At 38.8% G+C, this 27,422-nt stretch overlaps 2 protein-coding genes across 2 annotated transcripts; both read left to right on the forward strand.

Moving 5' to 3' along the window:
* Window positions 1-5,591: 5,591 nt before the first annotated feature.
* LOC102135983 (olfactory receptor 11H6) lies at window positions 5,592-6,584 on the forward strand. The gene has a single exon (XM_005560662.3). The coding sequence runs from the start codon at window positions 5,592-5,594 to the stop codon at window positions 6,582-6,584; it is 993 nt and encodes a 330-aa protein (XP_005560719.3).
* Window positions 6,585-11,293: 4,709 nt separating this feature from the next.
* On the forward strand, window positions 11,294-12,301 carry LOC102141900 (olfactory receptor 11H7). The gene has a single exon (XM_005562458.4). It carries the CDS (start codon window positions 11,354-11,356, stop codon window positions 12,299-12,301), a length of 948 nt encoding a protein of 315 aa, XP_005562515.3. The 5' UTR covers window positions 11,294-11,353.
* Window positions 12,302-27,422: the final 15,121 nt, after the last annotated feature.

Below are 27,422 nucleotides of genomic sequence, written 5' to 3' on the forward strand. Positions count from 1 at the left end.
TCCCAAACTTAGAAGTGTTTTCAAACATCCCTAACCCAGACTCTAACATTTTATGATCATCCATAGTGGCTTTCAAGCTTCCACGTGCATTAGAAACACCTAGAGGGCAGGCACAGTGGCTCATACCTGTAATCCCAGCACTTTGGGAGGCTGAGGCAGGTAAACCACCCGAGGTCAGGAGTTGAAGACCAGCCTGGCCAATATGGTGAAACCCCATCTCTACTAAAAACACAAAAAAATTAGTCTGACATGGGGGCTCATGCCTGTAATCCCAGCTACTCAGGAGGCTGAGGGAGGAGAATCACTTGAACCTGAGAGGGTGGAAGTTGCAGTTAGCCGAGACCACACCATTACATACCAGCCAAGGCAACAAACTCCATTAAAAAAAAAAAAAAAAAAAAGGAAGAAAGCAAAATAAAAGAAACACCTAGAAAGTTTGTTAAGACAGACAACTGGGCTCCACATTCCAAGTTTTTGGCTCACTAGATCTAGGTAAGTACTGAGAACATGTATTTCTAACAGGTCTCAAGTGATACTAATACTGCTGGTACAGGGATTATATTTTCAAGGATCCACTCTACACTTAAACAGCCTTACTCTTAAGCTCAGTCATGTTCTCCATTTGAGCTCTTGCTATGTTTATATTAATCTCAGGTTCTCATCTCAGTTTGTTCTCTTTCACCTTATATCATTGAAAGAATTCATAACCATTTACAGTGCCAAACTTTCATTTTCACTAATATTGTATCATGTCAGTCAACAGAATTAGAATTACAAATCTGCCTTTACAGATAACTGAATTTTTCAAACACCTATATTCAAGCTATACTTAAAATTAATAAGGGAGATTTTTTTTTGGGTGGGGGGCGATGGAGTCTTTGTCACCTGGCTGGAGTGCAGGGGCGCAATCTCAGCTCACTGTAACCTCCTCCTCCCGGGCTCAAGCAATTCTCCTGTCTCAGCCTCCCGAATAGCTGGGACTACAGGCATGCACTACCACACCAGGCTAATTTTTTGTATTTTAGTAGAGACGGGGTTTCACCATGTTGGCCAGGACAGTCTCGATCTCCTCACCTAGTGATTCACCTACTTCAGCCTCCCAAAGTGCTGGGATTACAGGCATGTGCCACCACGCCCGGCCAGGAGATTCCTTATCTTATGTTCATTATAACAAAATTAAGCAAACAATATATAGATTTTTAAAATTTTAAGTGTTTGCAGGTTAGGCACCAAGTATGAAGCAAGTCTAGTTCAAATTATATAACAAAGATTTGCTTCATATCTTTTTATTTGAGCCCAAAACAAATATGTAATCTCTGTAAAGTCTTGACCTTGTTGGCTCCTATCTGTGTACACTCAATGTTTAACCCAGAGTCTGACACATAGTAGGTGCATAGTTGATGTATAACTGACAAATGTTTGCTAATTATATGGAATTTTTTTAAAAGAATGAAGTTTATTTTGGAGAGAAAATCACACACGAATACACACAAATACCTACACTCAGATACACACATGTACACCCACATTCTTTCTCTCTTCTCCTCCTCCATTAACCTCCCACCCCCCATCCCCAGGTAGATCAGTTCCTTAGAAGGAGGATATCTCCACAAAGGGGAAAGTATTTATGGTATCTCTTGGATAGTTATCCTGACTTCTGTGTCTCACTAGTCAAACCACTGGGGAAAACATAAATTATACACAGATATAGATGGAATTCTATACATGCTCACAGACAAAGGAAGTAGGTGCCTGCCAGTGAACACTGGGGAACTATGATCCTATTCAGAAGAGACTTGTAAACTCTTAATAATTGCTGATGTGAAAAACACATTTCATTTGGTTCGGAATACTAAAGGAAGCAAGTTTCTGGAACCACACATAACACTCTCCAACCATGACTCAGCTTGTTGGTTGCGTAAAGGACGAGATTCCTGTGACTGGAGTTGTCTCACATCTTCCTCTTGGAGCCAAATATGCCATTAGGTATGTAAGGAAAGCCTCCCTGCAGCAGTACCCCACCGTTCCCGTGCTTTCAGCGCTGCCAGATGCTAAGAATATATGGTTCTTCTGCAAATTTGTGAATTCTTTGTTCCTTTGTTCTTTGCAGGAACATTGGCCCCTCACTTCTCTTCTTCCAACATACTCCTATGAATGCCCGGGTGATATATTCACATTAAGGGCTCACTCACGTATCTCAGAGTTCCCACTATACAACTCAGTTAGGGTCAATAATGGTCAAATGTCTTGCTTATTTGGGGCGACCATTAAATTCCCTTAGAATGTATCCTGAGTCTTACACCTCTTTGTAAATTAGATAGTGACGTTTTTATTGACAGACTGTTCTTCAGCTGCAATAATTAAAGCAAGCTGTTATTTTTTTCAGAGTTGTTGGCAAGTGACAAGTGGCAAGTGAAAACCTCTCGAGAAAGAAGTAGAACAGCAGACTCTCCTTTCCTTTGGATTTACCTACAGATTAACTTTTAAAACGTAAATACTTAAGAGAAGAGCCCCAGCACTTATAATTCTAAAAGTGCTCTTCCGTGGGCAAGTGTCTTAAATTCCCAGCAAGTGGATGGGACTGGAGGAGGATGTGACTCCCTTGTCAGTTCACATAGAATGCATTGCCCAAGCGCTTTGTTCCTCCTCTCCAATTGCCCATGTGTACTCTCACTTGAGGTGAATAGAAAGACAAAAGAGGTGAATTTGAGCTACAAATGAATGTACTTTGGTGATGGAGGCAGTAGAAATGAATTCAGTGAGATTTTTTAATTATCTGTGAAATTTATTTATCCATCTTTCTCTGACCCTGTATTCCATAGATAACTAAAATTTCACTGCTTTTGAAATAATGTCACCAAGGTCTTGAACATTATGAAGCCAAATAATGAGCTGGTGGGGACCGGGTGCAGTGGCTCACGCCTGAAATCTCAGCACTATGGGAGGCCAAAGCAGGCAGATCATATGAGGTCGGGAGTTCAAGACCAGCCTGACCAACATGGCAAAACCCCATCTCTACTAAAAATACAAAAATCAGTTGAGCGTGGTGGCAGTCACATGTAATCCCAGCTACTTGGCAGGCTGAGGCAGGCTGAGGCATGAGAATCACTTGAACCCGGGAGGTAGAGGTTGCAGTGAGCTAAGATCATGCCACTGCACTCCAGCCTGGGGGATAGAGTGAGACTCTTTCTCAAAAAAAAAAAAAAAAAAAAAAAAATTAGCCAGGTGTGGTAGCCCAAGCCTGTAATCCCAGCTACTCAAGGGGCTAAGGCATGAGAATCCCTTGAACCCAGGAGGCAGAGGTTGCAGTGACCATGCAGTGCAGGGAGATCATGCCACTGCACTCCAGCCTGGGCCACATAGCAAGACTCTGTCTCAAAAATAATTAATAATACGCAGGTGGGAGTCAAGACCTATGAGGTCTGGTTCCAGATCAATCATCAGTTGGAATTACATTTCTTTTCTCAGTACCAAAAATTTGCTGGCCTGTGAGTAGGATAAATTAATTAATGTTTCATTCTCTGCCTACTGCCTCGAAAGGCCCAAACTATCTAATTTATGCCAAATAAAATTTGTTATCATGTCCCCTGTACTATAAAGATGTATTCAAGTTATTTCTAACTGGAATAAATATATTTTTTCAGACCCACAGCATGCAGTTGGACATGCTGCAAAAATACACGACTCAAGGAATCCCAAGTCTATGCACATGACTGGGCAGATGTAGACTGTAATCCTGATTGCTTTCATAAAACCTAAGTTCCAAAAGGGGAGGAATTTTATTTTTTATATTCACCATTATACCCCCAGAACTCAACACACTGCTAGCAATATAATAAATGGTGAATAAACATGTGTTAAATTTTTGAATAAACAAACAAATATACGAAATGCTATGATTTAAATTTAGCATCCAACCTTTTTTTAAAATTGCAAGCCCAGTAATTATATTTTCCAAGAATGACGCAGCATGTAGCCTGGCAAATACAAGCAGTTATGGAAAGTATATTTGAAATTACAACTGTCCTAAAAATTTTGATACATGTGATCATAATTATCATTCATTAAACTGAACTGCTTGGACAAAATTTACATTTTTATCAAAATCATGTTTATTAGGGAAATTGTTGTATTATTCTTAAAATATTGTTAACATGAATATCCAAAGTTACCTCGGCAATAAAACATTTATGCTTTTGGGTTTGCTCCAGGTTTGATCAAGTACTGAAAGGCAGGCCCCTTGCTCTCTGTGGATCATATAAATGATGCAAAGATGGAATTTTGTGAGTATCTTAACAGTGACACTAACAATACAGTAAATTATCCTACTCTTAAAGTCATTATATTGCTAAATTTAAAATATTGATAGTGGCTTACCCAGCCAAATATTCTGAACTTTAACAAGGATATTTGAGGACATAGAAATAAGCCTGCTGGACCAATAGTTTCTAGAAAATTGTTAGCAAAATATCTAAGTTATTTGTCTTGTCTCAACTCCTGATTTAGCAAATATCAGAAGGATCTTTGTGGTCCCTTTTGTTCATTATTTAATTTAGTGAAAAGCAAGATAATGAAGGGACAAATTGTAAAGCTTAGGGCTTAATTTCTAGCAAAAATAAAGGCACGTGGTTTTATTACTAGAGAAATTGATTTACCCAACAGCAAGGTCCCTCAAGAGCTGAGGCATGATGTAGAATAGTGCAATTTGGTGAAGGAGGTTGACAAGCAGGGAAAATGGTGGCCTGCCAAAGAAGTCATAGGTAAGGGCCATAACAGTTGCTTTCAGTTATTTAAGACCTCACTGCCACCATCATGGGAGAGGAATTAGACTTCTTTTGTATAGTTTCAACAAAATTGAAGTTTACCTGCTGACTTGGGGAGTACCAAGATCAATGGGTAAAAGTAATAAAGGAGACAAAGTCTGCTCACCATTTCGTAAAGAAGGGCTTTGGGAGAACTCGAGCTCCTCAGGAGAAAAAGGGGCTTGATTTTTTAGCAAATCCACATGCCACCAGGGAGAATGTGATCTAGGGGGAACTAGATTTGTAGCTTTCAAACCATTTTACAGATTCCTGAGGGTTCTGCAGCACCTCCCTGAGAGCAGCAAAAGGAAGGGAGCTGAAGACTCCCAAAAGTTTTATTCCTATCTGCTTGTTACTGGACTTCTACATATGAGGCTGTAAGAAGGCAATTTAATATAGCAGCTATTTTTGCTTCAGATTTATACTCAATTTTGCTTTAAGGTAAAAGGATGTGTCCAAAGTTTATATTTATATGTAGAGTATCTAAGGGGCAATGATTTTACCATTAAAGACGAAACATTACTGAGACTCGGGGTTATAGAAACATTTGAAGTGAATTGGGATTTGTTCCAAACCAATCTCCAAATAGGCCAGTGTATCTGGGCATTACTGGCTTTGTACATATGTTTAAGTGAACCCTTCAAATCTCTTTGAACTTCAATTACCCTGTCTGTGAAAGAGAAGGGTAAAGAATACCTCCTCGCAGCTCAAAGAGTCATTAGGAAGACCAAATGAGATAACGTGTGTAAAAATAGTACATCATCCAGCATGAGTTAGCAAAATCTCCAAATGTTCTTTATTATTCATTCTTTGATTACTTCTGTTTTTCTAACAGCTTTGGGACCCCAGAACAGAACAACGCATTTTGTGACTGAGTTTGTCCTCCTGGGTTTCCATGGTCAAAGAGAGATGCAGAGCTGCTTCTTCTCATTCATCCTTGTTCTCTATCTCATGACACTGCTAGGGAATGGAGCTATTGTCTGTGCAGTGAAATGGGACAGGCGGCTCCACACACCCATGTACATCCTTTTGGGAAACTTTGCCTTTCTAGAGATCTGGTACACTTCCTCCACTGTCCCAAACATGCTAGTCAATATCCTCTCAGAGACTAAAACCATCTCCTTCTCTGGCTGCTTCCTGCAATTCTATTTCTTTTTTTCACTGGGTACAACAGAGTGTTTCTTCTTATCAGTTATGCCTTATGATCGGTACCTGGCCATCTGTCGTCCATTACACTACCCCTCCATCATGACTGGGAAGTTCTGTGTAATTCTGGTCTGTGTATGTTGGGTAGGTGGATTTCTCTGCTATCCAGTCCCTATTGTTCTTATCTCCCAGCTTCCCTTCTGTGGGCCTAACATCATTGACCACTTTGTGTGTGACCCAGGCCCATTGTTTGCACTGGCCTGCATCTCTGCTCCTTCCACTGAGCTTATCTGTTACACCTTCAGCTCGATGATTATCTTTGGGCCCTTCTTCTCCATCCTGGGATCTTACACTCTGGTCATCAGAGCTGTGCTTCGTATTTCCTCTGATGCTGGTCGAACTAAAGCTTTCTCCACATGTGGGTCCCACCTAATGGTGGTGTGTCTATTCTATGGAACCCTTATGGTGATGTATGTGAGCCCAACATCAGGGAACCCAGCAGCAATGCAGAAGATCATCACTCTGGTATACTCAGCAATGACTCCACTCTTAAATCCCCTTATCTACAGTCTTCGAAACAAAGACATGAAAGATGCTTTAAAGAGAGTCTTGGGGTTAACAGTTAGTCGAAACTGAGATATCTTTGAAAAAGAAGCCAAATTGGCCACTTCTGACGCTAATTTTTTATAACTATAGAAAGTAGCTTCAGTAATATGTTCTGGCTCACACTCAGGTAGAGAGACTTATCTTTCACAGTTCCTTAGCAGTTAAGTTCAGCTCATTAATGATAAATGCCAATGCTAAATAAAACATTTTAAACATATGTGGCCTCACTGAGTAGTTACGTGGTGGGCGGGTGTATATATATGTATATTATTTTTCTGTGATGTATCTTTGCTAGTTTTAATCTTAGCTGACAGAAGAAATCAATTGCATGTGTACTGAAGCCTTTCAAAAGTGTGAGATCTGGCTGGGCACGGTGACTCATGACTGTAATCCCAGCACTTTGGGTGGCCAAAGAGGGAGGATCACCTGAGATCAGGAGTTCAACCCCAGCCTGGGCAACATGATGAAACCCTGTCTCTACTAAAAATACAAAAATTAGCTGGGCATGATGGCACACACCTGTAATCCCAGCTACTCAGGAGGCTGAGGAATGAGAATTGCTTGAACCTGGGAGGCAAAGGTTGCAGTGAGCTGATATCACGCCACTGCCCCGCAGCCTGCATGATAGAGCAAGACTGCATCTAAAAAAAAAAAAAAAAAAAAAAGAGAGATCTTTTCAATTCAGAAAAAATATATATATTTGTTTGTTTGTTTGTTTGTTTGTTTGTTTCTGAGACAAAGTTTTGCTCTTGTTGCCCAAGCTGGAGTGCAATGGCACAGTCTTGGCTCACTGCAACCTCCACCTCCCAGGTTCAAGTGATCCTCCTGCCTCAGCTTCCCAAGTAGCTGGGATTACAGGCACCCACCACCACACCTGACTAATTGTATTTTTACTAGAGACGGGGTCATTTTTGTATTTTTAGTAGAGATGGGGTTTCACCATGTTGGCCAAGCTGGTCTCGAACTCCTGACCTCAGGTGATCCACCCTCCCTTGGCCTCCCAAAGTGCTGGGATTACAGGCGTGAGTCACCACACAGCCAGAAAATACATATTCTTAAAGAATATTTGTGTGTCAAGAGGCCACCAGAAAAAAAAAGTAGTAATAGACATCTTCCATTGTTTGAGGCTGTCTTTCACACCAAGAACAGAGTACGCTTTAAACCTCTATGCTTCATACCTCTATCCCTTAGAGATGAAAACCAAACTCTTTGCCATTCAAAGCCTTCACTCAATAGACTGCTCCATTCAGTTTTCTCTCCTAGTGATCCACTGTACAAGTCTTGTACTTCATGATCAGTCCTCAAACATATTTATTCCCAACTGGATATCTTTACTCATAGTACTTCCTCTCTAAATGAGTTGTGACAACCCCAATATTACTTATACTACGGAACAATGCCCTAAACATTATTTGTACCTAGCAGTTTTCATGTTAACTACAAAGCATCAGGTGCCTCTCAAAGGCTGTAGGGCAAAGTCTAAGTTAGAAAAATATTCAGAGAAAATTATGCCAAGAACAAATTTCATTTGTTGAAATAAAATGTTTCTCTATGCTGAAACAAAAAGGCCATCAACTGAGAGTCGAATCTACTTAAAATGAAAACACACCTTTTAGTTATGGCCACCCCACAATGAAATCAGGCGTGCAAGGAAGATGGGCCTGCCAATGCTAAGTGATGTAATGCTCTCATACCGTGTTTCTCAAATCTTTCCACCAAAGCATGTTTAGCAACAGTGGTCAGAGAACACGGGGCATTGGGGGATAATATTTCTTTAAATTCAAAGTTTTATCTCAAAAATTATCATAAATTATACTTCCTAATTCATAGTACATACATATTTAGTGTGATATAAAATTACCTTTCTAGGTAAAATTGGCCCCTCAGGAAGACATTTAGTCTGGGGCCTTACATATCCCATAGCACATGCTGTTTGAGCACAACTCAAGGAGACCGTGGGGTTTCCTCAGAGTTAATGTAACATGTTATTTTAAATAATCCCTATAGGAAATGTTAACAAAAATATCAATTAAACCCCCAGGTAAGATGTATGAAGGTCCTTAGGGACAGCACAGAAAGTTACAGAATCACATGAACATGAAAGGAGACCAGAGAATTCTCAACAGAGGCTCAAATGAGGCATAAATTAAGACCAACACATGGTTCAACATTCTCAGTGAGAAACAAGCCACTAGAATCTTAGGGTACAAGAGAAGTGAAATGAGCCACTGGTGAAGCTCTCACACAGGACTTCCATATTAGAGCCAGTGAAGGAGAGAATCCATGAGGCCTCCCTGCAGGCTCTCTCCGGGATGACCTAGGAAAGCTTCCCGGTATGTAGGACATGTATTCTTTGTTGGGTGTTGCTGCTGTTATACACCACAGAGGAACTACTCACCTATACATTTCTTCATTCAACATGCTTCAGAGGTTGAGTATCAAAGAATATTGGTTTATCTTTCAGCTCAAAAACCAGAAGAAAAAAAAATCCCTCAGAGTGTTTAGATCACCATGCAATTCACACTTTCCAAAATAAGTGCACTAGTCATCCACAGGTCTTCTCCTTCTCAGGAAGAGCCGAGGCACCAGGAATGCTATGACATTTGTAGAGATTTTGAGCTTAATAGTATGGAATTAGCTTTATCCACTGGGACTAAAACCAACAGAAAATTGGAAATTTTTTTTAATCTTCTCAGTTTTCCTCTCCCTGTCCCTTTCATTACTCATTCTGCACCTTCAGGAGAAGTGACATTTAAAAAAAAAAGAAAAGATAAAATCAAGGTTTTTGAGGACTAAGATCTCACATAGATTTAGTGGTGAATATATTAGGAACCATTTCTTAAAATTATGTTGGAAATTATCTGTGATATTTATTTACCATGCTTTCCCTCTGGCAAATTGCTTTTCTGCAAGGTTTTTGTTTGTTGTTTTTAATGTCAATGAATGTAGTCTGAGCTCAAAGAAGCAGCTCAGTCTTGTGCATTTTGATTTTGGGTCAAAGTCTGTGAATCTGAGTTCAAAATCATTGTTGCTCCTTCTCTGTTCCAAGCACAAGTGGCTGCTCCCTGCATCGCTGCTTTCTCATCTTGTTGAGGAGAGAGGTTTCTTGCTCGGAAAGAAGGAGAATGTATAGAACACCCATAGTGGGGAACCATTCTTTTATGATGTCTTACGAAAATGACCATTGATGCAGGTTTAACTGAGCTCTTCATAATCATCCTAGTTTAAAAAATTAAAAATTACTGATCCCCATCTTGCAGTTTCTTTCTCTTTTTGGCTTCTTGTCCACCAGACTACAATCTTTTGCAAAACCAGCTCTATGAAAAAGTTTACATTTCCTTCTAGATGGGTAGATTCATAGTTCACCTTGTGCATTACTAACTGCAACAGCTTCATGATCATAAATATATTTCTTATTTAATATAACCTCACTGAATAGGAGGGTTTTTTCTATTTGATTATGTTCAGTGAGTACTGTAAATACCATATATATGTGCCTCACTGAATAGGAGGGTTTTTTTCTATTTGATTATGTTCAATGAGTATATAAATACTATATATATGCATACACACACACACAGACACACACACACACTATATATGTGTGTGTGTATATATATATACACACACACACACCAGTTCAATCAAATACTATATATGTGCTACTTTTAATTGAAAAAAATATAAGGCAAATTATCCTCTTATCAGTCAAAAAAGTTAAAGGTAACTTGTTAAAATTTTTCTGAAGAGTCCCATTTGTTAAAGCTATCATTTATTCTTTTCTTGGAGTTGTATCTGATTCTTGAAAATATATCTTCTTTGGTGATGGTGTTCTAAAGAAAACAAACCAAATTTTGGAAAATGGGTAAATAATTATGTTTGAAATAACACCTTTGATTCTCTTGTATCTTGTTTTTTGAATCTTTGGGGCTATTCTTTTACATGGACTAAAGAAAGATCTTACAGCGAATTTTAGAGAAAATTCTGGCAAAAGTAATAAAAGGAGCTTTAGAAGAAAATACCCCAGTAACTGTAGTTTTCTTCTCTAATATATCTTATATGTCATCTTTAATGAAATATTTATTTTTAAATGTATATGGAGCATGATAAATTATAATGTGAAATTAATCACCAGGAAATGAATAATTATGACATTTTGTGCTGAAAGGAAATGGTTAAATACCAAATTGTAAATAAACTGTAGTACAATATAAATGTCTGTAAATAGGAAAAAGCAAAATATATAAAGAATTTTATCATCTAAATATCCTTGTTGACTTTCTCCTGGTATCACAAAAAAAAATTGGAAGAAAATAAATTCTCCTAATAGAAATAGCTCCAGAAAGAAAGAATCTGAAATAATGTCAAAGCACAAACCACTCAAAGCTGTAAAAAGTCTCAGATTTGAATAGATTAAAAATGATGGCATATGTCTTCATATTTTGAAGTGAAGAACACTAAAGTATTGCTATATATGAACAACTTTCACTGAGAAACAAATTAGATATAAAACAAACCATTTTTCCTCATTTCAAGAATTTCTTTATATCTCAAAAGAAGATGAAATGTTGATTTTTGTCCAATGCCACAGAAAATTCAAACAACCTGATTCAAAGAATCAGACCCAAAGGACTCATTCAAGAAAGATAAATCAGGGTTTGCTTAAGAATTCTTTTAGAATATCCAATATATTCACCTGCAAGAGTCAAACTCCTTATCCCAAAAAAAAGCTTCAAGATGCTTCATCAGCAAAGTAAATTGTCATTGCCTATCTGTGTTCTCTCCACAGTCTGGGAAGCATGAATAACTCACAGATATCTACTGTGACACAGTTTGTCTTGCTGGGCTTTCCTGGTCCCTGGAAAATTCGGATCATCTTTTTCTCAATGATTTTGTTGGTCTACATCTTGACTCTGACTGGGAATATGGCCATCATCTGTGCAGTGAGGTGGGACCATCGACTCCATACCCCTATGTACATGCTCCTAGCCAACTTCTCCTTCCTAGAGATCTGGTATGTGACCTGCACAGTCCCCAACATGCTGGTAAATTTTTTTTCCAAAACTAAGACCATATCCTTCTCTGGATGCTTCACTCAGTTCTACTTCTTCTTTTCCCTGGGCACAACTGAATGCTTCTTCCTCTGTGTCATGGCTTATGATCGGTACCTGGCCATCTGCCACCCACTGCACTATCCCTCCATTATGACTGACCAGCTCTGCGGCATCTTGGTGTCTCTTTGTTGGCTCATTGGTTTCCTTGGACATTCAATTTCCATTTTCTTCATTTCTCAACTACCTTTCTGTGGTCCCAACATCATTGATCATTTTCTGTGTGATGTGGACCCACTGATGGCATTGTCCTGTGCCCCTACTCACACCATAGGGCATGTGTTCCATTCTCTGAGTTCTCTTTTCATCATCCTCACCATGGTGTATATCCTTGGGTCCTATACCTTGGTGCTCAGAACTGTGCTTCAGGTTCCTTCTTCAGCTGGATGGCAAAAGGCCTTCTCTACCTGTGGATCACACTTGGTTGTGGTGTCTCTGTTCTATGGAACCATAATGGTGATGTATGTGAGTCCCACACCTGGCAACTCAGTTGCTATGCATAAGATCATCACACTGATATATTCAGTGGTAACACCTGTCTTAAACCCCCTCATCTACAGCCTACGCAACAAGGACATGAAATACGCCCTCCATCATGTCTTCTGTGGAAGAGAATTATCCAGAGCTCATGAATAGGGTTTTTTATAACCCAACGACTCTTTATGCGATTGGAAGAATAATCCTCTTCTTTTAACACAAACTGACTTGATTTTATTCATGGTCATCACAATCCTTTTGTACAAGCGAAACTATGTATCTGATCATATTTTGATGAGCTTCTGATTTCAGAAATGTGTTCCATGGGAGGTTGGCCCCAACATATGGTAAAAATAACACTTAAAAATCTTAATATCTATTTCCAGAAAGGTTTTTACTTTGGTGTGCAGTCTCCATCCACACAATTTTATTAAGACATATGAATCCAATTGATGGTTTGCTTACATAGTTGTCTATCACTTCTTTTAAAAAACACAATATTCCTGTTGACCTGGATTTTTGGTAACACATCATTATATAAAGTAAGATACACTTAGAGATTGTAAATTCAGTTTCACAATTCTTAGTTCATCATCCTCATCAACAGTGTACAAGGGGAGGCTGAAAGTTAGATTTAGAAAGAGTCGTTAGTGTGAAATCCAGCTAAGTGAAGTGAGGGTCACATCAAAAGAGCCACTTAGAAGGCTTGACCTTGTCCCCTGAAATTTGAGAGGCATCTTGACTGTCCTTGATTTGAACCTGGAAAAAATGTAAAGACTGTGAAAGTGATGACTCAGAGAGAGTAAAAGGAGATGGGCTGTAGCAAGAACAAACTAAACTCCCACTCATAACAGAACAAATATAGAATACCCATATTTGACCTAGTTAGACCCTATGGAAAGTAACCTTCTTGCTGTCTTAAAAGGAACCCTACCCAAAAGTGCTACTTGGAAAAGTAAGGCCATTTCAAAAGTCTATACAGAGTAGGTCGCCCAAATCCAGGGTTAAAAGAAGTCATATGGAGCCAGCCAGTTGAAGCATTGCCCACATCAGAGAACCTGCAGTTTAGACAGACCACCTCAGAAAAAGAAAATGTTTCATGAAAAAGAAAAACAACATTTAGACAATTGTTAAACCTATGAGGCAACAATAAGTCAGGAAAAAAACTTTCTGCCTTTACTTCTTTCCCACCCCAAACGTAGAGTAACTGGAGTCAGCAGAGTAATGTAGAAAAAGAGAAATGAAAGTCAGAGGGAAACAAGCAGATCAAGCCTAAATCAGATCCAGTTTAGAGGAATGAGCTTTAATTTGGATAAAAAAATAAAAGTTTAGTTTTAGACTATACAATCTGCCTTCAGTCATCTATGGATTCCATATCCATGGATTCAACCAACCTCAGATGAAAATATTTGGGTAAAAATGCATCTTTACTGAGGATGTACAGACTTTTTTTCTTGTCATTGTTCCCTAAATAATACAGTATAACAGTGATTTACATTGCATTGGAATTTTAAGTAACTTAGAGATGATTTAAAGTATATGGGAGGAGGTTACAGTGACCTATGATTGTGCCACTGCACTCCAGCCCTGGCAACAGACCCTGTCTCTAAAAAAAAATAAAAAATAAAAAAAGTATAAGGGAGGATGTGCAATAAAGTGTTCTTGCAAATACTCTACCATTCTATATAAGGAACTTGAGTTTGTGGATTATGGTATCCACAGGAGGTCCTGGAACCAATCCCTCATGTATACTGAGAAACAAATGTGCTAGACTCTCTAATGCCGGGATAAGAGGTCATATGTTAAAACTAAAAGTAGTTATAAAAGCTATCATACACCCAAGACAGTATCCATAGGTGGAAATAAATCAGACATCAGAAAGTGTTTACAATAGACGTGGTGGGGGAAAATTAAGTTCCTTTATGTTTATGTCCTACCAAGTACAAATCATTCAATAAAATAGTTGTAGCTACAAAGGCTTAAATGTTGTGGTAGCCTAAGAGAGGAAGAAAGTTTCTACCTGAAAGACCAAGGAACTCTCCTGGAAAGCCTCCTTGGGCAACTGGAAAACACTATGCTTCAAGGTTGGTAGAAGGGCCTAAAAAGAATGGGAAAACGAATTAGAAAATCTGCTTAGGATGGTATTAAAGATAAGCTTGAACTACCAATCACAGTTTTGCGTTAAGTCAGCCCTAATATTTCAGTGGCTCAGCTGAACTCATTAGTTGAAAAGGGGCAGAAAATACTCTGTATTACTCTCAATAACTCAAAGTATCCTCCTACTGCAACTTATTAGATGTCAAATATGTAGTGTCACCTGTCAAACACCTATTCTTTTGTTAATATTCAGCTCGGACATGACTTCTATCTGAAGACTATTCTCACATCCCAAAGCTAGACTGCATTTCTCTTCTTGATATATCTAGAATATACAAGCTCATATTCCAATTATTGTACCTAAAGACTATGAGCTCTGTTTTGTGTCAGGGTCTCTTCCCCTAAGCAATTAGGCTTTTGAAGATAAGAACAGTGTCTTATCTTTTTATCCCCAGCAACTAGCATAAACCCGATTCATAGTAAGAGTAAGCATGCAGGGAAAGAAACAGCTTGTGGAATTGGATAATGAGCTAGTTCTTTAATCAATTCTCTTTAGAATTAAACATATTTTAGTCACAAAACCATTAATTGATTAGATTTTTTAATATTTATAGAACTTTTCTGTTTTCAAACCTATATTTTGATATTTATTTCTATTATAAAATAATACAAGCTTCTCATACAATTTTCAAACAATAAAGATGAGTATAAAGTTGTGGGTTTTTTACTTTAAGTTCTAGGGTACATGTGCACAACGTGCAGGTTTATCACATAAGTATACATGTGCCATGTTGGTTTGCTGCACCCATCAACTTGTCATTTATATTAGGTATTTCTTCTAATGCTATCCCTCCCCCTGACCATGACCCCATGACAGACCCCAGTATGTGATGTTCCCCTTTATCCAAGCTCATTGTTCAATTCCCCCCTATGAGTGAGAACATGTGGTGTTTGGTTTTCTGTCCTTGTGATACTTTGTTGAAATTGATGGTTTCCAGCTTCATCTATGTCCCTGCAAAGGACATGAACTCATCCTTCTTTATGGCTGCATAGTACTCCATGGTGTATATGTGCCACATTTTCTTAATCCAGTCTATCATTGATGGTCGTTTGGGTTGGTTCCAAGTCTTTGCTATTGTGAATAGTGCTGCAATAAACATACATGTGCATGTGTCTTTATAGTAGCATGATTTATAATCCTTTGGGTATATCCTCAGTAATGGGATGGCTGGGTCAAATGATACTTCTAGTTCTAGATCCTTGAGGAATCATCACACTGTCTTCCACAAAGGTTGAACTAGTTTGCACTCCCACCAACAGTGTAAAAGCGTTCCTATTTCTCCACATCCTCTCCAGCATCTGTTGTTTCCCGACTTGTTGATGATCACCATTCTAACTGGTATGAGATGGTATCTCGTTGTGGTTTTGATTTGCATTTTTCTGATGACCAGTGATGGTGAGCATTTTTTCGTGTGTCTGTTGGCTGCATAAATGTCTTCTTTCAAGAAGTGTCTGTTCATATCCTTTACCCACTTTCTGATGGGGTTGTTTTTTTCTTGTAAATTTGTTTAAGTTCTTTGTAGATTCTGGATATTAGTCCTTTATCAGATGCGTATATTGCAAAAATTCTCTCCCATTCTGTAGGTTGCCTATTCACTCTGATGGTAGTTTCTTTTGCTATGCAGAAGCTCTTTAGTTTACTTAGATCTCATTTGTCTATTTTGGCTTTTGTTGCCATTGCTTTTGGTGTTTTAGACATGAAGTCCTTGCCCATGCCTATGTCCTGAATAGTATTAACTAGGTTTTCTTCTAGGGTTTTTATGGTTTTAGGTCTAACATTTAAGTCTCTAATCCATCTTGAATTAATTTTCGTATAAGGAGTGAGGAAAGGATCCAGTTTCAGCTTTCTACTTATGGCTAGCCAGTTTCCCCAGCACCATTTATTAAATAGGGAATCCTTTCCCCATTTCTTGTTTTTGTCAGGTTTGTCAAAGATCAGATGGTTGTAGATGTGTGGTGTTATTTCTGAGGCCTCTGTTCTGTTCCATTAGTCTATATCTCTGTTTTGGTACCAGTACCATGCTGTTTTGGTGACTGTAGCCTTGTAGTATAGTTTGAAGTCAGATAGGGTGATGTCTCCAGCTTTGTTCTTTTGCTTGGGATTGTCTTGGCAATGTGGGCTCTTTTTTGGTTCCATATAAACTTTAAAGTAGTTTTTTTCCAATTCTGTGAAGAAAGTCATTGGTAGCTTGATAGTGATGGCATTGCATCTATAAATTACCTTGGGCAGTATGGCCATCTTCACGATATTGATTCTTCCTATCCATGAGCATGGAATGTTCTTCCATTTGTTTGTGTTCTCTTTTACTTCACTGAGCAGTGGTTGTTAGCTCTCCTTGAAGTGGTCCTTCACATCCCTTGTAAGTTGGATTCCTAGGTATTTTATTCTCTTTGTAGCAATTGTGAATGGGAGTTCACTCATGATTTGGCTCTCTGTTTGTCTGTTATTGGTGTATAGGAATGCTTGTCATTTTTGCACATTGATTTTGTTTCCTGAGACTTTGCCAAAGTTGTTTATCAGCTTAAGGAGATTTTGGGCTGAGATGACGGGGTTTTCTAAATATACAATCATGTCATCTGCAAACAGGGACAGTTTGACTTCCTATTTTCCTAACTGAATGCCCTTTATTTCTTTCTCTTGCCTGATTTCCCTGGCCAGAACTTCCAATACTATATTGAATAGGATTGATGAGAGAGGGTATCCCTGCCTTGTGCCACTTTTCAAAGGGAATGCTTCCAGTTTTTGCCCATTCAGTATGATATTGGCTGTGGGCTTGTCATAAATAGGTCTTATTATTTTTGGATATGTTACATCAATACCTAGTTTATTGAGAGTTTTTAGCATGAAGGGGAGTTGAATTTTGTTGAAGTCCGTTTCTGCATCTATTGAGATAATCGTGTGGTTTTTGTCATTGGTTCTGTTTATATGATGGATTATGTTTATTGACTTGTGTATGGTGAACCAGCCTTGCATCCCAAGGATGAAGCCGACTTGATCATGGTGGATAAGTTTTTTGATGTGCTTCTGGATTTGATTTGCCAGTATTTTATTGAGGATTTTCACATTGATGGTCATCAGGGATATTGGTCTAAAATTCTTTTTTTGAAAAAAACCTGTCTCTGCCAGGTTTTGGTATCAGGATGATGCTGGCCTCGTAAAATGAGTTAGGGAGGATTCCCTCTTTTTCTATTGATTGGAATAGTTTCAGAAGGAATGGTACCAGCTCCTCTTTGTACCTCTGGTAGAATTCAGCTGTGAATCCGTCTGGTCCAGGACTTTCTTTGGTTGGTAGGCTATTAATTATTGCCTCAATTTCAGAGCCTGATGTTGGTCTATTCAGAGATTCGACTTCTTCCTGGTTTCGTCTTTGGAGGGTGTATGTGTCCAGGAATTTATCCATTTCTTCTGGATTTTCTAGTTTATTTGCATAGAGGTATTTATAGTATTCTCTGATGGTAGTTTGTATTTCTGTGGGATCAGTAGTGTTATCCCTTTTACCTTTTTTATTGCATCTATTTGATTCTTCTCTCTTTTCTTCTTTATTAGTCTTGCTAGCGATCTATCAATTCTGTTGATCTTTTCAAAAACCAGCTCCTGGATTCATTGATTTTTTGAAGGGTTTTTTGTGTCTCTCTCTCCTTCAGTTCTGCTCTGATCTTAGTTATTTCTTCCCTTCTACTAGCTTTTGAATTTGCTTGCTCTTGCTTCTCTAGTTCTTTTAATTGTGATGTCAGGGTGTTGATTTTAGATCTTTCCTGCTTTCTCTTGTGGGCATTTAGTGCTACAAATTTCCCTCTATACACTGCCTTAAATGTGTCCCAGAGGTTCTGGTACATTGTGTCTTTGTTCAAGAGCTCCTGAAGGAAACACTAAACATGGTAAGGAACAACTGGTACCAGCCACCGTAGAAACATGCTAAATTGTGAAGATCATCAATGCTAGGAATAAACTACATCAACTGACAGGCAAAATGACCAACTAACATCATAATGACAGGATCAAATTCACACATAACAATATTAACCTTAAATGTAAATGGGCTAAATGCTCCAATTTAAAGACACAGACTGGAAAATTGGATAAAGAGTCAAGACCCATCAGTGTGCTGTATTCAGGAGACCCCCATCTCATGTGCAGAGACACACATAGGCTCAAAATAAAGGGATGGAGGAAGATCTGCCAAGCAAATGGAAAACAAAAAAAAGCAGGCATTGCAATCCTAGTCTCTGATAAAACAGACTTTAAACCAACAAAGATCAAAAGAGACAAAGAAGGCCATTACATAATGGTAAAGGGATCAGTTCAACAAGAAGAGCTAACTATCCTAAATATATATACACCCAATACAGGAGCACCCAGGTTCATAAAGCAAGTCCTTAGAGACATACAAAGAGACTTAGACTCCCACACAATAATAATGGAAGACTTTAACACCCCACTGTCAATATTAGACAGATCAACAAGACAGAACGTTAACAAAGATATCCAGGACTTGAACTCAGCTCTGCATCAGGCGGACCTAATAGACATCTACAGAACTCTCCACACCAAATCAACAGAATATACATTCTTCTCAGCACCACACTGCACTTATTCCAAAATTGACCATATAGTTGGAAGTAAAGCACTCCTCGGCAAATGTAAAAGAACAGAAATTACAACAAACTGTCTCTCAGACCACAGTGCAACCAAATTAGAACTCAGGATTAAGAAACTCACTCAAAATTGCACAACTACATGGAAAATGAACAACCTGCTCCTGAATGACTACTGGGAAATAACAAAATGAAGGCAGAAATAAAGATGTTCTTTGAAACCAATGAGAACAAAGACACAACGTATAAAGTTAAAGGTAAAAGTGTCCACCCTCTCTCTTTTCATAATCCCACTTCCTGCAGATAACAGTTTACTACTAATCTAAATTTCTATGCATAGACAAGCATGCAAATGCACGCATATGTAATTGTTTTCTTTTTCTTTAACAGATTATAATATAGAAAGTATTCCATGGCTGCATTTTTCTTCTCTTAAAATGTTGCAACCTTTTATAAGGTCAAATAGATATGCATAGTTGAATATTGCCCCGATGTATGAATAAACTGTAACTTATTTAATTATTCCCTTATTACTAGACACACATTTTAGAGCAGTTTTTTTAACGTAAGTTCAAGGTATTTTTTTAAAAGTTCTATGAAGGGTCTTGTTAAAGACACACTAAATTTATAATAAATCCTTTTTTAAAATTATGTAATATACCATGCATACAGAAGTCCATATAATATATATGTGCAACTTTAAAGAATATAAAATTTAGAAATGCCTATGCCCTTCTTTACCCAAGTAAAAAAAAAAAAGGAATATTACCAGCACTTTAGACACCCCCTTTGAATAGCTCCGCAACTATATCCATCTTGCTATGTACCAAAGTATTTGTCTCAATTATCTCGTGCTTTTCTTTATCTTTGCCACTTATGTATGTATATAACTGAAAATAGTACAGTAGGAAATTCCAAAGACCCATTCCTCTACAGAAACATGGAGAAAAATGTCAAAAACTGTCCAAATCCGCTTTATCAGAACTCTAGAAAATAGTCAAAGATGTACAGAAATCAAGTGAATCCTTCATCAAGTAAAAGGTGACTAAAACATGGTAGAACTCTGTGGCATTTTAATTTACCCTTGCCATATCCCCTCCTCCTCAGCTCAGCAGTCATCTTGAAGATGGCAGTCCATGTTTTCAGTATGGGTTCCTTGTTCTCAGAAGTTGTTTGTCTCTTTTGACTTGTCTAGGAGCTCCCTGAAAAATTACTACAGAGGGCTTGCCTTTATTTCACCTAAGTTGGAACTCTCTCATGGCAAAGAAAGAACTAGAAGGAGAGCATTCCTCAAAAACATTAAAAGGCAAATAAACTACCCACTGCTTCCTGGAAGCAAAGATATCAATTGATATAAACAATAGATTCACTTAAAAGCCTAGAGGAAAACCTGGGGAGTGAGTTATTTTGAGAAATAAGGACTGTGAAGAGCTTTCACATTATCTCTGGGAATCTCACCAAATAGAAAATATCAGGAAGAAAATAAAAATTATAGTACAGGTAGTGGTTCATGCCTATAATCCTAACACTTTGGGAGGCCAAGGTAGGAGGACTGCTTGAGCCCAGGAATTTGAGATCAACCTGGGAAACATGGTGAGACCTTGTCTCTGCAAATTAAAAAATTGGCCAAGTATGGTGGCATATGACTGTGGTCCTAGCTACTCACTGGGAGGCTGAGGTGGGAGATTCACTTGAGCCTGGAAGATTGAGGTTTCAGTGAGCTGTGACTGTGCCACTGCACTCCAGCCTGGGCAACAGAGCAAGACCTCTACTCAAAAAAATATATATATAAGAAGACATCAAATAGAAATTATGGAACAAAACAATACAATAACTGAAGTGAAAAATTTATTAGAGGGGTTCTACAGTAGATTTGAGCAGGGAGAAATAACAATCAGTGAACTTGAATATAAGTTATTTGAGATTATCTAGTCTGATGAACAGAAAGAAAAACATATTTAGTAAAACTAAGGAAACCTGTGGAACACTATCAGTTGTACCCTGTACACATAATAGGAATCCTAGAAGAAGGGGAGAGAGAAAAGAGACAGAAAGAATATTTGAAGAAATAATGGTCAAAAATGTCCCTAAGTTGGCCAGGTGCAGTGGCTCATGCCTGTAATCCCAACACTTTGGGAAGCTGAGGTGGGCAGATCACTTCAGGCCAGGAGTTTGAGACCAGCCTGGTCAAAACTGTGAAACTTTGTCTCTACTAAAAGTACAAAAAATATTAGCCAGACATGGTGACACACATGCCTGTAGTCCCAGCTACTTGGGAGGTTGAGGCATGAGAATCATTTGAACCTGGGAGGTGGAGGTTGCAGTGAACTGAGATTGCAACACTGTACTCCAGCCTGGGTGATGGAGGGAGACACTGTCTCAAAAACAACAACAACAAAACCTTAAAACTTCCCAAGGTTGGCTGGGTGCAGTGGCTCACGCCTGTAATCCCAACACTTTGAGAGGCCGAGGTGGGTGGATCATGAGGTCAAGAGATCAACACCATCCTGGCCAACTTAGTGAAACCTAGTCTCTACTAAAAATACAAAAATTAGTCAGGTGTGGTGGCGCATGCCTGTAGTCCCAGCAACTTGGGAGGCTGAGGCAGAAGAATCACTTGAACCCTGGAGGTGGAGGTTGCAGTCAGCCCTGATTGTGCCACTGCACTCCAGTCTGGCAACGGAGCAAGACCCTGGCAAAACAAAACAAAACAAAACAAAACAGAAAACAAAAAAAAAAACTTCCTACGGTTGATGAAAGACATGAAACTATATATCCAAGAAGCTCAATAAGCATCACATAAATAAGCTTAAGAGATTTAGAAAGTAGCAAAAGAAGTGACTATCAACAAGGGATTCTAGATAAGATTAACAGACAATTTCTCATCAGAAACCATGGAGACCAGAAGGCAGTGGAATGACATATTAGAGTGCTAAAAGAAAACAAAAATGTCAACCAAGAATTCTAGCAAGCCAGAAATGACACTAGGGACATTAATACTGTTCTTACATATAAATGGGATTATAAGAGAATACTATGAGCAATTATATGTCAACAAATTAGATAACCTAAAATAAGATGCATAAGGGCACTACCAAAACTGACTCAAAAAATACATAGGAAATCTGAATAGATCTGTAACAAGTGAAAAATTGTAATCAATAATCAAAAACTACCCAACAACAACAACAACAAAAAAACAGGACCATACTACTTCACTGGCATATTCTACCAAATATTTAAAAAGAACTAACATCAGTTCTTCTCAAACTCTTCCAAAAACAAAAACAAAAAAAAAAGGAACACATTCTAACTCATTTTATAAGACAGCATTATAAACCAAAGCCATAACAAGAAAAGGAAACTGCAAATCCATATCTCCAGTAAATATAGGTGCAAAATTCCTCAACAAAATACTAGCAAGTCAAACCCAGCAGTATATTTAAAGAATGAAATACCATGACTAATGAAGATTTATCCTAAGAATGAAAGGGTAGCTCAATATAAGAAAATAATTCATCAATATACCACATTAATTACACTAAGTCAATAATCAGAAGAGGAAATTAAGAAGCCAAATTCATGGCTGCACACAGTGGCTCACACCTGTAATCCCAGCACTTTGGTAAACTTAAGCAGGTGGGTCACTTGATGTCAGGAGTTCAAGACCAGCCTGACCAACATAGTGAAACCCTGTCTCTACTAAAAAAAAAAAAAAAAAAAAACAAACTTAGCTGGGTGTGGTGGCAAGAACCCATAGTCCCAGCTACTCAGGAGGCTGAGGCAGGAGAATTACTTGAACCCAGGAGGCAGATGTTGCAGTGAGCCATGATCATGCCACTACAATCCAGCCTGGGTAAAAGAGTGAGATTCCATCTAAAAAAAATAAAAGCCAAATGCATTTCTAATAGCATCAAAAATAGCTAAATGCTTAGGAATTAATTTAATTAAAGCGGTATCAGACTTATACATTAAAAACTACAAAACATTGTGAAATAGATTTAAGACAAGTAAATGCATAAACATCTCATGTTCATGGATTGGAATGCATAACATCATTAAGACGACAATACTTCTCAAAGTTATTTACAAATTCCATACAATCTATATCAAAATTCCAATGGGCTTTTTCACAGAAATGCAAAAGTCAATACTAAAACTTACGGGGAATCTCAAAAGACCCAAAATAGCCAAAACAATCTGGAAAAAGAACAGAGTGAAAGGACTCATACTTTCTGATTTCAAGACTTACTACAAAGCTATAGGAATCAAGGCAGTGTGGTATTGGCATAAAATAGACATATAGATCAACAGAATATAATTGGAAGTTTAGAAATAAACCTGTATATCTGTGGTCAATTAACTTTTAACAAAGGCGCCAAGATCATTCAATGAAGAAAGAATAGTCTCTTTAACAAATGGTGCTGAGACAACTGGATATCATGTGCAAAAGAATGAAATTGGACTCTTATTTCATCCCATATAAAAAATAACTCAACATTAATCAAATACCTAAATATAAGTGCTAAAGTTATAAAACTCTTAGAAGAAAACATACATTTAAACCTTTGTATCCTTGAATTAGTCAATGGTTCTTTAGGTATAAGATGAAAAGTGCAAGAAATCAAATTCAAAAATAGATAAGTGAGCCAGGCTCATGCCTTTAATCCCAGCACTTTGGGATGCTGAGGCATGAGGATCACTTGAAGACAGGTGCTCAAGACCAGCCTGAGAAGCAAAGCAGGACCCTGTCTCTACAAGAAAATTTAAAAATTAGCCAAGCACATGTGCCTGTAGTCCCAGCTTCTCAGGAGACTAAGGTAGGAGGATCCCTTGAGCTCAGGAGTTCCAGGCTTCAGTGAGCTATGATGGTGCCAACTCCAGCCTGGGTGACAGAGCAAGACCCTGTCTCAATCAGTCAATCAATCAATAGACTTCATCAACATTTTAAAAATTTTGTGCATCAAAAGACACTATCAACAGAGTGAAAAGGCAACCTATGGAATGGGAAAACATACTTGCAAGTCATATATCTGATAAGTGTCTGATGTCCAGAATATATAAAGCATTCTTACAACTCAACAACAAAAAGATAACCCAATTTTAAAATAGGCAAAGGACTTATGTAGACATTTGTCCATAGAAGCCATACAGATGGTCAAAAAGTACATAGACGCTCAATAACATTAGTTATTAGGGAAATGCAAATCAAAACCACAATGAGGTACCACTTCATATCCACTAGAATAGTTATAATTTTTCTAAAAAGCTGAAAATAACAAGTGTTGATGAGAATATGAAAAATTAGAACTCTCATGTATTATTGGAGGGAATGTAAAATGATGCAGCCACTTTAAAAAATAGTTTGTCAGTTTCTAAATAAGTTAAAAATAGAATTACCCTAAGACTCAGCAATTCCACTCCTAAATATATACCCCACATAATTAAAAACAGATGTTCGAATAAAAACCCATACATGAATGTTCATAGCAGTACTATTCACAATAGCCAAAAGAACACAAACATCCATCAACTGATGGACGTATTGTAAAATGTGATATATCCAAATGATGTAATATTATTCAGTCACAGAAAAGGAATTAAGTATTGATACACAATACAACACAGATAAACTTCAAAAGCATTATGCTGGAGAGATCATGGCGGACAGGAAGCAGGACTAGATTGCAGCTCCCACTCGGACAGACAGAGTAGCGTATGGAGGCTCTAATCATGAACTTTTGCTTCAGAACAACTGCAGGAATAAATCAGGAAAGCTAAGAGAATCCACAGACACTCTGAAAGAAGTGGATTGCTCCTGCAGGGTCCAGGAGACACCCCAAACATTGTGAGTGCCCAAGCTGTGGAAGTGGGAAAGGGGAATTGTCCACTCCTGAAAACAAACGCTCACTGTGGAACCTGAAGGTCTAGATCATGGGAGAAGATACTGACCTTACCTGCAGCTGAGTCAATTTAGAGAGCCGAGTGAAATACAGCAGTAGAGGAAGATGCAGGAAAAGCCCTGTGTGCTTACTGGGTCCCCTAGCAAGCCATTTCTGCCTTGTTTCACAGGGGTCCTCAGAGAGGGCTGCGCATGCACTAGGGAAGGGCCACATAAGGAAACCTCCAGATGAACTTTGTAACAATTTAAACTAATTAAGAAGTCTCCTGCCCAGAACTCAAGGGAGGGTGTGAATCCGGTGTGCAGACTCCACAGCTCTACTTGCTTTCTCAGCTGGAAGGCAGGTAGGCTGAGGTAAGCTCTCAGCCCTGCTTGCCCACTGCCTGGAAACAGACTCGGTGTTATTGGGGGAAGGAGCATGGTGGGAGTAAGGCCAGCCTTTTCAATTGCATGGGAGCTGGGTGAGGCCTGTGACTACCGGCTTTCCCCCACTTCGCTGACACCTGCATGACACAGTAGAGGCAGCCATAATCGTCCTAGGAACATAACTCCATTGACCTGGGAACCACACCACCAACCCCCACAGCAGCTGCATCAAGACCCGCCTGAGGAGAGTCTGAGCTCAGATACGCCTAGCCCTGTCCCCACCTAATGGTCTTTCCCTACCCACCCTGGTAGCTGAAGACAAAGGGCATATACTCTTGGGAGTTCTGGGGCCCCACCCACCACCTGTTCCCTCCCCGTACTACCACAGCTGATGCTCTTTGAAAGCACCACCTCCCGGCAAGAGGCCAATCAGCACAAAAATAGTGCATTAAACAGCCAAAGCTAAGGACCCTCAGCATCCATTTTACCCCCACCCCTGCCACTTCCACCAGAGCAGGTGCTGGTATCTATGGCTGAGAGACCCACAGATGGTTCACATCACAGGACTCTGTGCAGACAACCCCCAGTACCAGCCCAGAGCACGCTAGACATGCTAGGTGGCTAGATCCAGAAGAGAGATAAGGATCACTACAGCTCACATCTCAGGAAGTCACATCCCTAGGAAAAGAAGGAGAGTACTACGTCAAGGAAACATCCATGGGACAAAAGAATCTGAACAACAGCCTGGAGCCCTAGACCTTTTCTTGACAGAGCCTACCCAAATGAGAGGGAACCCAGAAAGCCAACTCTGTTAATATGACTCAACAAGGTTTTTTAACACCCCCAACATATACCAGCTCACCATCAATGGATCCAAACAAGAAGAAATCCCTGATTTACCTGAAAAAGAATTCAGAAGTAGTTATTAAGCTAATCAAGGAGGCACCAAAGAAAGGTGAAGGCCAATTTAAGAAAGTCAAAAAAAAAGGATGCAAGAAATGAGGGGAGAAATTTTCAATGAAATAGCATAAATAAAAAACAATCAAAACTTCAGGAAACAATGGACACACTTATATAAATGCAAAATGCACTGGAAAATCTCACCAATAGAATTGAACAAGCAGAAGAAAGGACTTCAGAGCTCAAAGACAAGGTTTCTGAATTAACCTAATGTAACAAAGACAAAGAATAAGAAAATATGGGCTGGGCATGGTGGCTTATGCCTGTAATCCCAGCACTTTGGGAGGCCAAGGCGGGTGAATTACCTGAGATCAGAAGTTCAAGACCAGCCTGACCAACATGGAGAAACCCCATCTCTACTAAAAACACAAAATTAGCCGGGTGTGGTGTCACATGCCTTTAATTCCAGCTACTTGGGAGACTGAGGCAGGAGAATTGCTTCAACCCAGGAGGCAGAGGTGGTGGTGAGCCAAGATCATGCCATTGCACTCCAGCCTGGGCAACAAGAGTTAAACTTTGTCTCAAAAAGTAAAAAAAAAAAAAAGAAAGAAAGAAAGAAAAAAGAATATGAACAAAGCCTCCAAGAAGTCTGGAATTATGTTAAATGACCAAACCTAAGAATAATCGGCATTACTGAAGAAGAGAAATCTAAACGTTTGGAAAATATATTTGGGGAATAATGGAGGAAAATTTCCCTGGCCATGCCAGAGACCTAGACATCCAAATATAAGAAGCTCAAAGAATGCCTGGGAAATTCATCACAAAGAGATCATCGCCTACACACATTGTCATCAGGTTATCTAAAGTTAAGATGAAGGAAAGAATCTTAAGAGCTGTGAAACAACAGCACCAGGTAACCTATAAAGGAAAAGCTATCAGATTAACAGCAGATTTATCAGCAGAAATCCTATAAGCTAGAAGGGATGGGCACCCAGTTTTGTGCTGTCTTCAGCCTCCTTAAAACAATTATCAGCCAAGAACTTTGTATCCAGCAAAAATCAACTTCTAAAATGAAGGAAAGATGCAGTCTTTTTCAGACAAACAAATGCTGAGAGAATTTGCCACTACCACGCCAAGGCTACAAGAACTGTGAAAAGGAGTTCTAAATCTTGAAACAAATCCTGGAAACACCTCAAAACAGAAGCTATAAAACAAAACAAAACAAAACAAAGAGGGCTAGCAAGATGGCCAAATAGGAACAGCTCCAGTCTACAGCTCCCAGCAAGATCAACACAGAAGGTGGGCAATTTCTGCATTTCCAACTGAGGTGCCCAGCTCATCTCATTGGGACTGGTTAGA

This window comes from Macaca fascicularis, chromosome 7, assembly GCF_037993035.2.
Source record: "Macaca fascicularis isolate 582-1 chromosome 7, T2T-MFA8v1.1".
Taxonomy (NCBI): domain Eukaryota; kingdom Metazoa; phylum Chordata; class Mammalia; order Primates; family Cercopithecidae; genus Macaca; species Macaca fascicularis.